Raw genomic sequence first — 14,677 nt, 5'->3', positions numbered from 1 at the left:
AACAGGTTTATTTTTGGTTAATTTTTTCTAATGTTTATGCAGTAATGTTTTACGCATTTCTAATGGGATTAAACATTAGCAACGGGTCTAAGCATCTAACAGTGGATTCTTAAGAGAACTTTCTAGAAAGTTGTAACATAACCAAAACATACTTAAATGAAGATACACATAAGAGACTTAATAGATAGATTCATTGTTGTGATACGAAACGTTGCTTTGAATCAAACATTCAGTAAAAATTAGCTTAAAGGCGGTACTGCAACATTCATTATCGTGACCGAATTTAAGAGTTAGAATACTTTGGTAAACCGGTGGTGTCTGCCAACTTTCGATGCACAATCAATTCGTACGTTAGAACTCTGATATCTGATGGTGGAGAGTCTCGATTGGCAGCGCTTTTTTGTTAGCTGTACAAGATGTCCTATTAAAGCCACAGAACCTTGTGACTTCGGCGGTAATCTTTAATAGGTGGTAATGTTTATATTGGATACTTTGGTGATTGAAGGCAATAGAGACAATGGTTAAGGATAGTTCACGTCTTAATAAAAACGTGGCTTCTTGAGGAAAGATTGTTTATAATTAGTAAAATAAGACGAAAAATTGATAGGTCTAGATATGAAAGATATCTGAAAACGCTTTACAGCATTGTCTGAGCAGTTTAACTGAAATCTTATAAAACCAAATCATTCTCGATTAATAAGCGTTTGCTGTAGCTTAGAAATTTAGCTCTCTGTGGTATCCCGACACCTTCAAATATGGCACCGAAGTACAGGGGATGATCTGGATCAGACATGCCACTAGAAATACTAGTCGTGTATTTGCCAGCATTAGCAAATTGTTAACCAATCTAATTCGGAACAAGATTCATTAACTCGGCGTGCAAGGGATCCCTATTTTTTGACCCTCTGTAGTACAAGTGTGCATGTGGATGTGCAAATCTCACATTAAAAACTATGTAAGTTTGCTCAAGATTATTATGCTAAAGCTCTGCCTTTGTCGGTTTTAGCACTTTCTGACACAACTTATTTTTCTGAATTTTCGGAAGCAACAGTAATTGTTCCGAGGTTTGTAGTCCTTCTGCGGAATTTGTCCCTTCTGCCAATGGCTCAGGAGTGCTTTGCGTGTCAGTAAACAGACACGTCGATCTGGATGTTTTTAATTCGAATGGCTTGAAACATACGTCCTAAAATATTGTTCTACAATTTGAAGAAATCAGCAGCCTTTAAGCCTACTTTGATTGTTTTTGTAGGCAGCAACTATTCTTATCGTGACAAAGTAAACAGAATTCGAAGTTAATGGGTACTTGTATTGCATTACTTTGTTTAAAGCCAACATGTCGTCTATAGAATACATAATCCGTTAAACTTGCACTTGTTTCTTACATTGTTTATCATTTAATATGATAGGCCCAGGGAATGCCTTCGTTGTTCCGTATGTTCCCGTTACAGTATTGTTCTCCGAAAATCCGTAAATGTGTATTTTGGAAAATCTTTATCCGAGTGTTTTCTGAAATTTTTCCTTAAACCGATTTTTTTTTTAGAAAATGACGAATATTTGGGGTATAAGGAATCGGTGATCTATATGCAGCAGCGTCTCATTTTTGTCTCGCATGATATTCATTTAGTATTTAGCAGTCATAATCCGCAGTGTTTTTTTTATAGTCAGTCAGTCAGTCAATCAGTAAAATAGTATACTACTTTTTACGGACACTGAATAGCCATCTACTTCGTATGTTGAAGCAAAAAAGAGGATTAGGGTCTGTTCAAAAAGAAGTAAATCTTTAGCATAATCACTGATTCACGTTTTGACCAAGTGAAGATATTAGCAGTTTCATCAATTACTGCTGAAGAAAATCGTCAACATTTTTGCAAATGCTTCGTAAACTTAGTATTACTTTCAGAAAGTAGAATTTATACAGGAAAAAATTTCATCGAAACGGCTTCTATTATATCATTCAGAAAACTGTAATCTGGTTCAGTACTTTCACAGAGCCTTTACCAGTCGAGCAAAATACTGAATAGTCATTAAATCCGTACGGTTAGGCCGTGGAATGTACAGATGTAACTATGACAGCGTCGGATGCTGGAAGCGACATATTTAACATAGGCTATTGCATCAAGGGAATGCAAATTAATTGTATCTATAAAGCAGCCCTTGATTGTTTGGCGTTCCCTGGCCTTTCAGTAAACTCGATCAATCCACTACCAGTGGCTTTCATTTCCTAGTTAATGCTGTTCCGGAAAAATGCAAGCCCGTCCGTGCGAGCGAAATCACTATCGAATATCGCACATAAAGAACTGCCTAGCCATCATAACAGCCCTTGGATAAGTCACACCAAGGGTAACGTTTGTCTGACCCTCACGAAGGATGACGTTATCGCCAAGCTCATGAGCACAAAACGGAAAAGTGAACAGATGGCAAAAAGAGTTCTAGATATCGGCTTGGATCAACAACAGCTCTAACTAACTGGTCTTTGAAATAGACGGCCAAGTGTATCTCTTGGCCTCATAACGCGATCGACTCTGAACATTGTCGAATTGCAGTCGATGGACGATAGGCCATTGCCAAACCGTAAGAAAAATCTCAGGAGATCATGGGTCGTTGTATTACGGCATCCATGATGACTACGTACTTAGGCCATGTCAATTAGACTAGTGGAACTCGACAGTATATCACAACATTGTTTGAGTTGCAATACTGGTCCTTAAGAATCTGCCTAATGAGAAAAGCGTGAATGTTTAGCTGAGGTCAAATAATCACATATTACCTGGCCATTGCTTCGGGTTGTGACTTGACTCGCGACTAAAATTCGATAAACATAATAGTGTTGTATGGGCACAAACATGAAATTTTAAGTGCGCGTAATAAATGGAGTGAACTGCTAAGGCTAGATTTTGTTGTGTCTCCTTTCCCACTTATCTGTGTGCCCTGAACATAACGAAATGATTTTCTGAGAAGACAATACCATGGAGTTGGATAAAAGTATATCTTGGAGCATCTCATCAGTGAAGAATAAATCGGCCAAACTGAAGATTGACCGTCTCTGTGCACAGAATCGATGTGATGCTTGTCTGAGGGCCGAGAGATGCCGTTCTACTAGCTCGTCGTCGAAAACTGATGAACCGTCACAACAAGACGCATTCGAAAAGGAACAACCTCTACATTACTGCAGTGGGGCAAGTTTTCCCAGAAGTATCGGCTCTAATGAGAAAAAGGTGGGTAAGTGACGCCTGACACGCGAAATACTGGTCAAAGGATTTACCCTCAAAACATCTAAGGCAAACACCTCGTAGTTTTCTACTATGGTACTTTTGCTAAAGGCCTTCTGCTTAAAGCGGTGATGTAAATTTCGAGTGTGATAACTTAATGAGATCTACTGAAAGATTAAGAATTACCTCCGCTCTGTGTTCAATAGCCATAGCTAGGATAGGATCATACTCTTTTATGTTCTTCTTAAAGTTATTACAATTATGGACAATTTTTGTTCCGAACGTATCTATAAATCGCGCAATAGCGAACCTACACGACATTGGTCTTTTCTGCGGATTATTGATTGAGTCAAGCAGCCATTCTTCGTGTAGAAAAAGAATTTGTTCAAGCTATACGATAGAGTTGTCGGAATGTCGGAAGTTAGCCCCCCCCCCCATAGATGCGTGCAGTTCTAACTTACGAAAATACACATAAATTCTACACGAATTAGTGAAATATTTACAACAAAAATGCTTTTTAATATATCATTTAGTTCATGCGTAAGTTTCAGCCTGAGGCTTTGTTTCAGATATTTCCTTTAACAATATTCGCGGCCCGGTTGGTCCTGACCAACTTCGATACAGACCGCTGCCTTTATCCAATAGGGTTTGTCCAGACTTCTCTCTTCTTTGTGTCTATAATCGCTCGATGTTCTTTTTATTGCTGCTTGGCCAGAACATACATCGGTGTGTATGTCCGCGTCCGTTCGCGATCACTGATCTTATAACCAAGTGGTCATCTTCAAGAGTCGGTTACGTCGCAAAGTTAGAAGCAATCAACAGAGCCTAAGGCGTTTATCAAGGCCTTAACGACATGGGTTCCACCGCTCGGAGCGAGGAATGTGTCTCTGATGGCGCCAAGTCGTCACCTTATAGCCGCAGTGGAACATGTTCCTGTCATTGGAAATTAAAGTAGGCCGGCGTCAGACTCCCTTAACACAATTGCTCTAGCGGTCTCCTGTTGATCGTTGGTCTATATATATATATATATATGTAGGTTTATATATGGTATGTGCGTGTTTGCCTTATTATTCGTGTAAATCTTAGCGAAAGTGCCTCTAGACTGTTTTTTTCAATTTTTATCACTAGAAAAATTCAGCCAACTAGCCTAAGTATATTTAATGAAGCAGTAATTTAGCTGTAGCAAATTTCCTTTTGTCGTTCTCTATAGTCTACGATTGTTATTATTATCATTAATCAAATCAACTGATACCCACTATATTTTTGACACCCGTATTCTATGTTTCAACTAGCTAGCAATCGTTGCATCTGGGGCCATCGATAGCGTTCTATTCGAAATAAACGAAATGAGTGATACCCCGAATGAGAATTGTCTACCAAACGTGTTTTCCCCCGTTTGACTGACTTAATTTCGTACGTCAATTTCGCTTCTTGTTAATTTTCCTAGCGAAAAATCTAACGGCAATTCGTAGTCGTGAGGGCAATAATCCTCGTAAAGTGGAAAAATCGTTAGGGGAGAACGGTGAATAGACGGTCGAGCAAACACCGTCGTCCTCATTCATCGTACTTCGGACGCAATCGATGTTTTCGTTATTGTCGTCGACGGTCTGCAGAGTTGTTCTTTCCTGATTAAAAGTATCGAATCGCAAAAACGCCGATGGAACGAGAAAATGGCTTGCTTGATTCACGCTCTGGTTGTTAACGCGCTGCCGCGTATTCGGTCCTGGCCGTATGACCTTTTTTCATTTCAATGAAAGAATGAGTGGTGAGACGCGGCTTATTGGACGGCGATGCTCGTCTTGATCCTAGGACAGTAGAGAAGCCATGTTTCTGAGAGAAACGAATTCTTCACTAGAACTTTCAACGAGCAGGTTAAAACTACTGCGGTATAAACTTTAAGTTATAATTTGAGCTTGTTAATCACAAAACTGTTTAGTTAGTATGTGTCGATTATAGTCTTCCTTTATCTCCAGTATTTCTTTCATTGGATTTTCAGTCACCTCTTAGTGCAACCTTGCCTCCTTCCGTCTCTGATTCACTAAAGCTTCCTTCTTCGGACATTCGTGCTAAGCCTGGTTTTGTTAAAACGGGCGCATTTGAATAACGCGTGATTAGTATTCCTCTTTTCCAATGGACAGTGGACGCAGGACAATGTATGCGATGCCTTAGCAAATTCCAAACAAGCATTTTGAAAATGACTATGTCTGATAAATGCTTATACGCCGTGACAACTTAGTTCGCCGTTGGCTTCCTGATCTCGTTCCGAACCTAGACAATTATACGTATCGTTAAATTTACTAAGCAGGCACGCTAGCGTTGACACAGGCATGGCCTTCCGGCTCACTCGACGGTATCACACATAGTTATTATCTAGCCTGCCTTTTCTAATTATGGAATCTATGTATCTTTGGATCTTTTTTCGTGTTAATAGCAACTATGAAATAGCGAGAATGAGGACGAGAGGAGTTTAGTTGTCACAGTCCTATACGCTTTTTGATGAGTCTAATAGCAGAAATTTTTCTGTTCGTTAATGCTCGCACGAACGGTTTTGTATCGCTGAAGCCATTACCGGCTAAATAGCTAACGCACATAGGACTATCGATCCGATTACTTGCACAAGGAGTCAGAGAAACTCGTAAGCGTATAATTAGAGCTTTTTCAACGATATACCGAGTATGAGGTCCTTTTTCCTTCCCAAGACCTTTATCCAGGATATGTTAGTGGAAACGATGCGCCTATCAAGATCTACTGAGAGGGAAAATTATTTTGTTGAAGAAAGCAGCGGTCCAGTTGCTTATATCGTGTCTTCTGAAACGCCAGCGCTCTGTCCTCTGTCATGTGTAAACTGGAGAGTTTACGACGCTATCAAACACTATCGATCATGCTTATGTCAGTCATTGTTAGTTAGTCCTATTTCACTACACACCATCAATAATACATGGCATAAGGCGTTACCTTGGCTTAATTTATGATTCATATATATATATATATATATATATATATAAATATATGTGAGACATAAATTAAGACAGATTTTAGTCGGATTCGTATGGATAGTATTTTATCACAGTAATAAGGTGGATTGATCGATGATCACATATTGTTAAAGCTGATAGTTTTTTGTCAACTTGAATCTATTATCGCTAAACAATATGGCATCGTAATAAAGATTCGTTTAGTAAAGAGCGCGACTGGATGCTCTTTTGCCGTTCTAGTGTTTCTGCTCAATAAATCGAGAGAAAATTCTGGCCCCTTCTGAGTACACTTGTTTTGCTAGTTGAGAATACCCTAAACCGGCATCAAGCGTATCGTGTCCTATTGACAAACATGATTGCTAATTTTTAATTATTATTATTATTATTGTTAAACGTAAAAAGAAGCAGAAAACCAACTGGACCGATAGACTAAGGCGGAATCACCTAAAAAAAAGGTGCCTTACGTCAACCTTATTGCCAGTTCTATTTTCGTATAGCCCCGTTTCTTCATTGTCGCTTTAAAAATATCGCCATGTTTGAATTTCATTATCACGTGTCCGCTTACCCACTTCTCGGCTGTAAGTAACGACTACGAGCAGCAATTCTAGTTGTAGCCTGGCGCTTTTCAGCCATGGCACGGGGAATCATGCCTTTCATCCGTTTTGCTGTCGGACGCTATTAGGCGGGTATCATACGCGTTCCACCGCAACGCTAACGCAAAGCAATTCGTTCGTCAGACGCGGTAATCCATCGGTAGACCACCGCTATGAACACAAACACAATGCTTTCGATGGTGCACCCTTTTGCCCAAGCCGCCGCAACCATCGATTCCAGTACTGCAGGCAGCCATTGTCGGCCACATTGTTAGCCTGCTCATTTCCCATAAATGTCATCACATCAGGATGAACGACGCTGGCATCGTCGTGCAGTGCAAGCAGCAGCGGCACCTCGCCGCCTAGGGCGAGCGACCTGCCCTCGCCTTCTACGGCACGTCGTGTCTTGGCACAGAAACTTCCTCAATAGTCAGGAAGTCCTTTGTTCTGGATACGGATTTGTGGTAACAATCGCAGCAGAAGCAATAGTTGCTATAACAATACAGTACAGAGTGAAGTGGAATCCCTTTCTGTAACATGTAATACGTCGCGCATGTTTCCGCATATAAGCAGCCCGTTCCAATGAGCATGCAAACTTCGTTATCGTGGTTATGCCTGGATCTGTTAATGTCGATCTTGTTGTTGTTGTTGTTGTTGTTGTTGTTGCTTAATGATAGGGCTGTTCGTGACCAGACATATCTGACTGGAAGAGTCTAGTCTACGTATTTGTCGAGTCAGCCGTTGGTCCTCGGACATGTGACAATAATTGTTATTATCATTGGTAGTATTGTTATTAGAAAGACTTCCATTCTTAGTAGCCCCATGTCCACGTGTTTCGTGCTGACTCAAAAATCGGGTTACGGAGGAAACGAAGTGTTTTCCTGGTAGAGAAGACATAATATACCTACTTAGTCAGGAGAATAGAGGAAATTCTCAATTGAAACCATTACTTCAAGTGCTATCCTTAGGTCTTTAGCGGACTTCACGCCACGCTCAGGTCATGCAGGCCACGTGCGCGTGGATTATCGTTGTTAACTGCTAGCCACATGGAGACATTATTATACTTAGACATAGTAATTATATCTGCTGTTACCCTTGGCCTATATAATATGTCAACGTAATTGTAGACGTGTCGTTATGTAGCTGTGAGATTTGCCTGGCGGTCAATGTGGATTAAATTACTAGCTTTTCCAATCTAGGAAATGCAGCAAGAATATCGACAACAACAACAACAATAATAACAACAAACAAACCGTACAGTACGTTAGCGAGATTCGACACACATATGCGTGATCTCATATAATTGATATTTATATCATCGAAGCGGGGCGGAGCTGTACAATACGCGCTAATAGCTCACGATAGCATTACAAAATTGACGGCTATCACGACTCAATTCTTTTTTAAATCTAACCGCCAAAATATGGGTAATTGTTACGCAGTGCGGACATATTGCAAAGACGAGCTAGCGAATTACTCTATACATAAATAGTGAATAATATTTATGTATGAAATCATTTTTTTTTTTAGGTGCTACCGTATAGTGAGCCGATACTCTGAGCACAAACGCCTTAAGTATTACACAAATGGATATACTATCTCGTACGATATTCTCATCCGCACGATCGAAAGTCAGCTATCGTCAGCTTAATTATCATTGCATATAATACGACGGCTTGTTAAGATATAAAATCGTATGATTACGCAAGCGCCGCGAAAGGTAGTACAGTATAATCACTGTTTTGTCGTCGTGTATGGGACGAGGTAAAGCCGAAAAGGGAGCCGTATAGAATAGGCAGACTTCGTTCCACATGCATACGGCGTGTGGGGATTTGGTCAAATGTCAAACGACTGTCAATGTTGATACCAGACAAACCTTCATTTTTGCTGCTCGTTGCTCCGCAGCGTCTCATGGCATCTAGACAGACATCACCGCATGAACGTTCACATCCGACAACAATCCACAATGACCAGCCTATTGGTAATAAATAAGAAAAAATAAAGCACACTGCTAGCTTTCGGCAACTACCTAGCTGTACGATACTGATCTGTCTTAATAATTGGCACTTTCCTGTTGTTTCCGATTATTATCACACATATTATCAGTTACGACAAGGTAACAGTAGTAATCATTGTACATCTGGTGTCTGGACGGTGTTCATGCTGTACACGTGTGTGTGTGTGTGTGTGCATAGTTTCGGCATGTTATATACACCTTAGGTACCCTTAAAGTTCGTAGACAGACGCGTTACGATTGAATCACCATCCGTGACAACGGCGCCATTAAGTACTACTACCGACTAGCAGTAGTACTGCGCTTGTCGTCCCTGCGTCGACAGGGAAAGGCCAAACTTCTGCATAGCAAATAGCCAATGTAGAGGCTGGATAGGAAAATCGGATCCTTGTTTCATGTCGTACGGGATTCGGTCCTACGGACCCAGGTTGGCCTCTCAGGCCTCAAAACCAGCGTGCGCTACCCGCAGCCTTTTCGCCACTGTGCTGTCAATGAGCACTGGGCTGTTTCAATGGTTCAGGAGGTCATCGGGTCCTCCCTCATAGTCGTGGCTGCATACTAAAGCACATTCAGGACAAGAGCGGACTTGATCAGCTCTGTTGATGTTATGGTGTCTAGCAATAGTGACAACGAATGATCATCATCCTGGGAGATATGATTTATCCGATGCCACTGCAACAGCCGCTGCCGACTGTTCTTTTCGTCATTATCGGTGTAACCGTAGCGATAGATGTAGACGTGTGCGCGAAGGCGAATGTCACGTCACGCGAAACGTCTTATCTTCAAGATGACAAGAACGCGTCGAGCTTCTATAGAATTAACAGCATCTGGTACCTGATATAATCAGATGCTGTTAATTACATTATACAACATACTGTTTTTGCTGTTAGTAGCACTGCTGCTAAATTAATTTATTCTTTAATAATTATTATATATTTGAAAATAAATAAATTGTAATAAAATATTTAAAAAATAGTAGTAATCATTACTGTTAATAGTGGCATCGTGCCTCTACTATTATTACTATGATGATTGCCTCATAGCGAGTCACATTCAGTGAAGACATTGCGTACTCGCTAGCTTTTATCATTAGCACGTTGGCCTTTTCATGAGACAGCTACCGGCATATAAATAGCATATTGCACAATTTCTGCCGAAACCCTGTTATGGGTCAGGATGTTTCTCAAAGAAGACAGACGACTCTATCTACTAAAGTTGAAAACTCAAAAAAATGTTGAACTACATTGGGTAAAAACTATGTAAATGTACATTCAAGTGAGATGTGTGCATAAACGCTCGCGTCGATTTCCGCTGATATTCTCCTTTATAAGATTATCAGGAAATATAGAATTTCCTGATAATCTTTACGGCTTTTCCCGTGAATAAATACTTGGCTTATGATTTGCACCAGTACCTATAAACATGTGAGGCCTGAACTTTAGCTCTAACGACGAATATCGCCAATTCAGGTTAAATTGTAAAGATATGTTCTTGGAAGGGGTACAGCTCTCAAGCTGTTAACGATCCACGAAATCCTGCAGGAAGTGGCATAGCAAAGTACGCCTATTGTTACGCTTGGCCGGAACGTTATCCGTCATCTACTTGTATAGCCTGCTTTTTCCTTTGTTCTTGCTTTAATGCCATCTCTAGACGATAAGCGACTTCAATGAATGCGCGTCTTATTATTAAGTTACGTATAAAACGGATCGTACAATATCGTCGATAACTAATGATAACCTTCCCCGTGCTCCTTCATCGATTTGCTACTGTCAAATCCACTGTGTAGCACTAAAAAAAGCCGTCGAGAAGATTTGAGCTACGGCTTTTTGATTCAATTCAAAGTCCTCAGCTAGTGATAAGGCGTGCGCATTTGTATGAGACATAGTGATGCTTCACGTAGTACTATTGTACTATGTTGGCATATTGCGCCCATGTCACTCTTGTAACACAGTTGTATCATATCGCGGGCAATGTGTCGCCATACCGTAAATACTGACAGCTTCTGAGCCAGCTTGATTTCTCGGTTTGTGCTGGATACAAGCAAAGATCACGATTTCTAAAATAATCAAGGAAATCGATGTTTACGCATTTTTCCGGTTAATACTGGGTGTTCCAAAAAATGTACACACTGCATAATGAACTATAATTTTCTTTTTTTCTTTTCAATGTATAATTTATTGGAAATAAGAGCTGCACCAAGCTTAACATCCAAACAAAAAAATGAGTATGTGGCAGAAGTAGGAAGACAATATCACAAGGAGTTTTACGAGGATCCGCCGATGCGATTTACGGTTAATCGGATAAAAGGTAAGTTTGAAATGAACTGTGCAGGATGTTCGTAGGCAATCTTCTTCGAAGACCAGGAACATTAACGAGCTTCGCCAGCCAGGAAACAAAACTGGAAAGCTATAGTAAAACATTTTAAAAATCTGTGGGGCAATGAAGTCGTAAGCCTGGCATCAACGAGCCGAGCGCCCGTTGCGTTCCAGGTCCTTGTAGATACAAAAGTTACATTTCAAAGATGGCGCACGCTATCAGAGCAGACGATCTGGATCAAACAAGATAGTTTCGCGAAAAACGCGAACAGAATGCACACGTTCCGGGCTAGATCGTTCGAAGCGATGAAGCTATATTCAAATGAAATGATACAATTCCTCGACATAATTGTTTTTATTGGGAAACTGCAAATCTACATGTTATGTAGAACGACATATTGATTTGCCAGTAGTTCCAGCAAAGGATTCACTGGCTTATTGCTAGCCGGGACTACCGTCTATTATTTGAGCTTATTGCAAGAACCTGCATTGGTAAGGGCGGCGAACTTCATTGACAACAGGACGGAGAATTCGTATACTATTACCGTAATGTAAAAGCATATGTTAACGAAAATCTTCCAAACAGATGAACGGGACGATAGCAAGTCGTGTAGAATGCCGTGGCCAGACCTGATGCCAATAAACTTTCCTCTTATCCCAATAAGCTCATCATTAAGGTATCCCAATACCTTAATGATGAGCTATCGACGATACTAAAACGCTGAAAAGCCATAACACCAAATTAATTGTTTGTGAATCATTAATCCACTGTTATTAACAGAAAACCCACCAAAACGGTAACATCTGCCCGAGCTAAAAAGTTACACATTTTATACAGATTTTTTTGCAACCCAGATACTCAGCGTACGTAAGGACAAACACGAGTTACAACTACGTAAATTCTATCTATTTTTTTCGAACACAGTACATTGTATGTATACTGCTCATGCATATTGTTGCTTTCAAGGAAGTAATACAAGCTCCGGTGTTCGCTACTTTCGATCACCCCAATAAACGTTGACAGGAGTCATCGATAGGAATAACAGGCGAGTGAATGACGCGAGTATCCATCAGCAGAGATATCTATCCAATATCTTCTATTGTTCCTTCCATTTTTTCTGTCAGCAACTCAGCAATGAATGTAATCTTAAATTTCTCTTCGTAATTACCTATCGGTATTTTCGACTTTTTTTGGCCACTTATTAGCTGATCTTGTATGATGCTCGGGATCACTAGATCGCTTACCTTAAGCTCGTATTCGACGATGCATCTCTACGCCGTTTTTTTCCTTACACTACGTTGGTCGGCGATCTGGCTGGCAAATCTTGCCTCGTTTTTGAGCATTCAGTGTGTGAGCGTGCGCCGAGAAATCTCTGCGTAAACCGTGCTTTGTCCGGCCTTCAGTTGTCGTCGGCACCGTGGCATTTACCATTATTCGTTCCCTCACCTACTATCGAAAGGACCAATCAGCTGATCTGTGAGAAAAGCGCGAACGCCAACTTGCTTTCCATTTTGACGTTGCCGTCAATATTATGCGGAGGATGAATATTGAATCACTTCGTTAAACAACGATTGGCCTTGGTGACGGATGTCTCACACCTTGTCGCTGTTGTTTTGTTAAATAATCATCGAATATTGTTCGTTTATCCTTTCGGGTTTAAAGTCTTTATTTCTAATTTACGAGTCACCAGTGTGTTACTATGCGACCTTAAATTCAATTGCTAAGAAACATCTTTTTCGGTACACTGCTATGCCAAAATGTGGACTTAGCGTGCACATATATATATATATATACGCGTTTTTAGATGGTATATGGCGTATGTCACATAGTATTTGGACTCTGATCTTGTTTCGTTAGGAAAAATGCAGGTTGTGGTTCGCGTACACGAATACCTTGACTACTGTGAAGTAATCGTGCTTCCACGAATGCAATGTCCTCCTCAGCTTCCTAGCTTCCACTACGGTGTTTGCCGATCGATCGGTACGATGTCAAGTCTATCATCTGGAAATGGCCGGCAGGGGTGTTGCAGAGAACTCTCGCGATACAATGTCTACTGCATTGCGCACTCCTTACCCTACACAGAAGTGGTCAGGTGCTGCTTCTGGCCTGACGAGCAAAGAGGGAGCTAACACAATGGTGACGAAGACGATGCGTACTCATTGACGCTGAGTGTACACTGCTCTGTCCCGGACCATCGACGTTGCCGCCGCTGCTGTCCGATGAATTCGGCAGCGGTTGATATCTGTGGTGTGCCACACGCGATGTGGTGCAACTAGACAAGGTAACGACCTTGTCTAGTCTTGTATATTTCGCCGTAGAGCAGCCGCCTGCCGTAGAGGACTGATAGACGGTAAGCGGCTATGCTGATGCTAAACCGGGCAAATATCAACCAAAGCGAACTGCAGTAGGAGCAGCAAAAGCGACACGCGTTCGTTGTTTAGCCAGGTACTCAGCCTATCTTAGCTTCGTCCGCACCTGCCCTTTCCTGCAAGAGTCTAGGCCTTCTGCCGTGAGGATTTGCTCCAGCAATTCAAACGACGCTCCACAGAGCTCACGTGGCGAACGACACCATCGCATCTGTTGCATGGCTGCATCGTCCGCGCATCCGCTTTCATAAAGCGCCGACGTCCATGAAGTGCTTGGAAGTACCTGCTTCGCTACTGATATTGGCAGAGAAACAGAACAAAATCAAGCAGGAATTTTATTTCCGCGACGGACTTACAGTCCAGTGTGTGATTTTCTTATATTAGAAACAGAAATAACTTTAAGTTATTGTTTTTCGTGGAAGTGAGAAGGACCGTCAACGCTAGTATTCTTATTTTGGTCCGTGTGTATAACGACTCGAGTCGCGTAAAACAATACTTCAGACTTGATGGGTAATTGAACTCGCCAGCTTTTGTTACATCGTTTGCTTACCAAATGCAAAAAAATAGAAATTATGGTCCTCTAAACTTATCACGGTTTCTGCAAAGCGAGAACCAGCAATCAAAGACAAAGAACCGTGCCTTAGTCTTACCACTCCTTTCAAGAAAAAGATTTCTATTCTATTGTACCTCAACTCTGTCGCCGCCTAGTTCCTAGTTAGGTAGTGCTTCTGATTTCCGATTTTCAATGACCCCAGTTTACTGGGACAATCTGAAGGTAACCGTTTGTTGACTGCCCCAGCGGCAATTTGCCAGAAACTAACCGATATTATCAACAAAGGGGTCGTCCGCTTGTGTAGTTTTATTTCTACCGCTGCTACTTGATCTCTTGTGGTCATATAGCGATGTCAAAGAGTATGGTGTGACCCCTATTATTGGTATATTCAGCACAATACTAGCCGGGCTGGCTATATTAATCATTGGTTGCTTCTATTGCGTATGTGCTGATGATGGTGATATATCTGAAAGGAGCGTGTACGAAAATGCGGACGACTCCGACGATTTCGCACGAGCCGGTGAAAATGCACCAGTGTTTATGGGTAAATTTTCTGTGGTGATAATTCTTCACCACCAGCATGGGTGGCCAGACGGATGCGAAGCACTGACTGACCCGACAGGTGCGCGCGAATTGACCCATCGCCCTCGG

At 41.3% G+C, this 14,677-nt stretch overlaps 1 protein-coding gene and 1 long non-coding RNA gene across 4 annotated transcripts in view; one reads left to right on the top strand and one right to left on the bottom strand.

Annotated features, from left to right (window-relative positions):
• The window catches only part of LOC111265807 (WD repeat-containing protein 47), a 74,165-nt gene that overhangs the window by 49,086 nt on the left and 10,402 nt on the right, over positions 1-14,677 (top strand). The window contains exon 9 of one of the 2 annotated variants that reach the window (XM_022842736.2): positions 3,054-3,215. The exons of the other annotated variant lie outside the window; for it this stretch is intronic. Within the exon in view, the coding sequence (XP_022698471.1) occupies positions 3,054-3,215 (162 nt within the window). The remainder of the gene's footprint in view (positions 1-3,053; positions 3,216-14,677) is intronic. 2 annotated transcript variants of the gene reach the window in all.
• LOC111265810 (uncharacterized) lies at positions 11,443-14,654 on the bottom strand. 2 transcript variants are annotated; one of them, XR_015313182.1, is made up of 3 exons: positions 13,000-14,651; positions 12,352-12,553; positions 11,443-11,827 (listed from the first exon to the last, which is right to left on the bottom strand). It is a non-coding gene; the product is annotated as an uncharacterized LOC111265810 (long non-coding RNA). The 2 variants fall into 2 exon arrangements; XR_002683679.2 differs by having other exon boundaries at positions 12,352-14,654.

Source organism: Varroa jacobsoni, unplaced genomic scaffold, assembly GCF_002532875.2.
Source record: "Varroa jacobsoni isolate VJ856 unplaced genomic scaffold, vjacob_1.0 scaffold_1014, whole genome shotgun sequence".
Lineage (NCBI taxonomy): Eukaryota > Metazoa > Arthropoda > Arachnida > Mesostigmata > Varroidae > Varroa > Varroa jacobsoni.
This window is presented reverse-complemented; position numbering and strand designations above follow the sequence as displayed.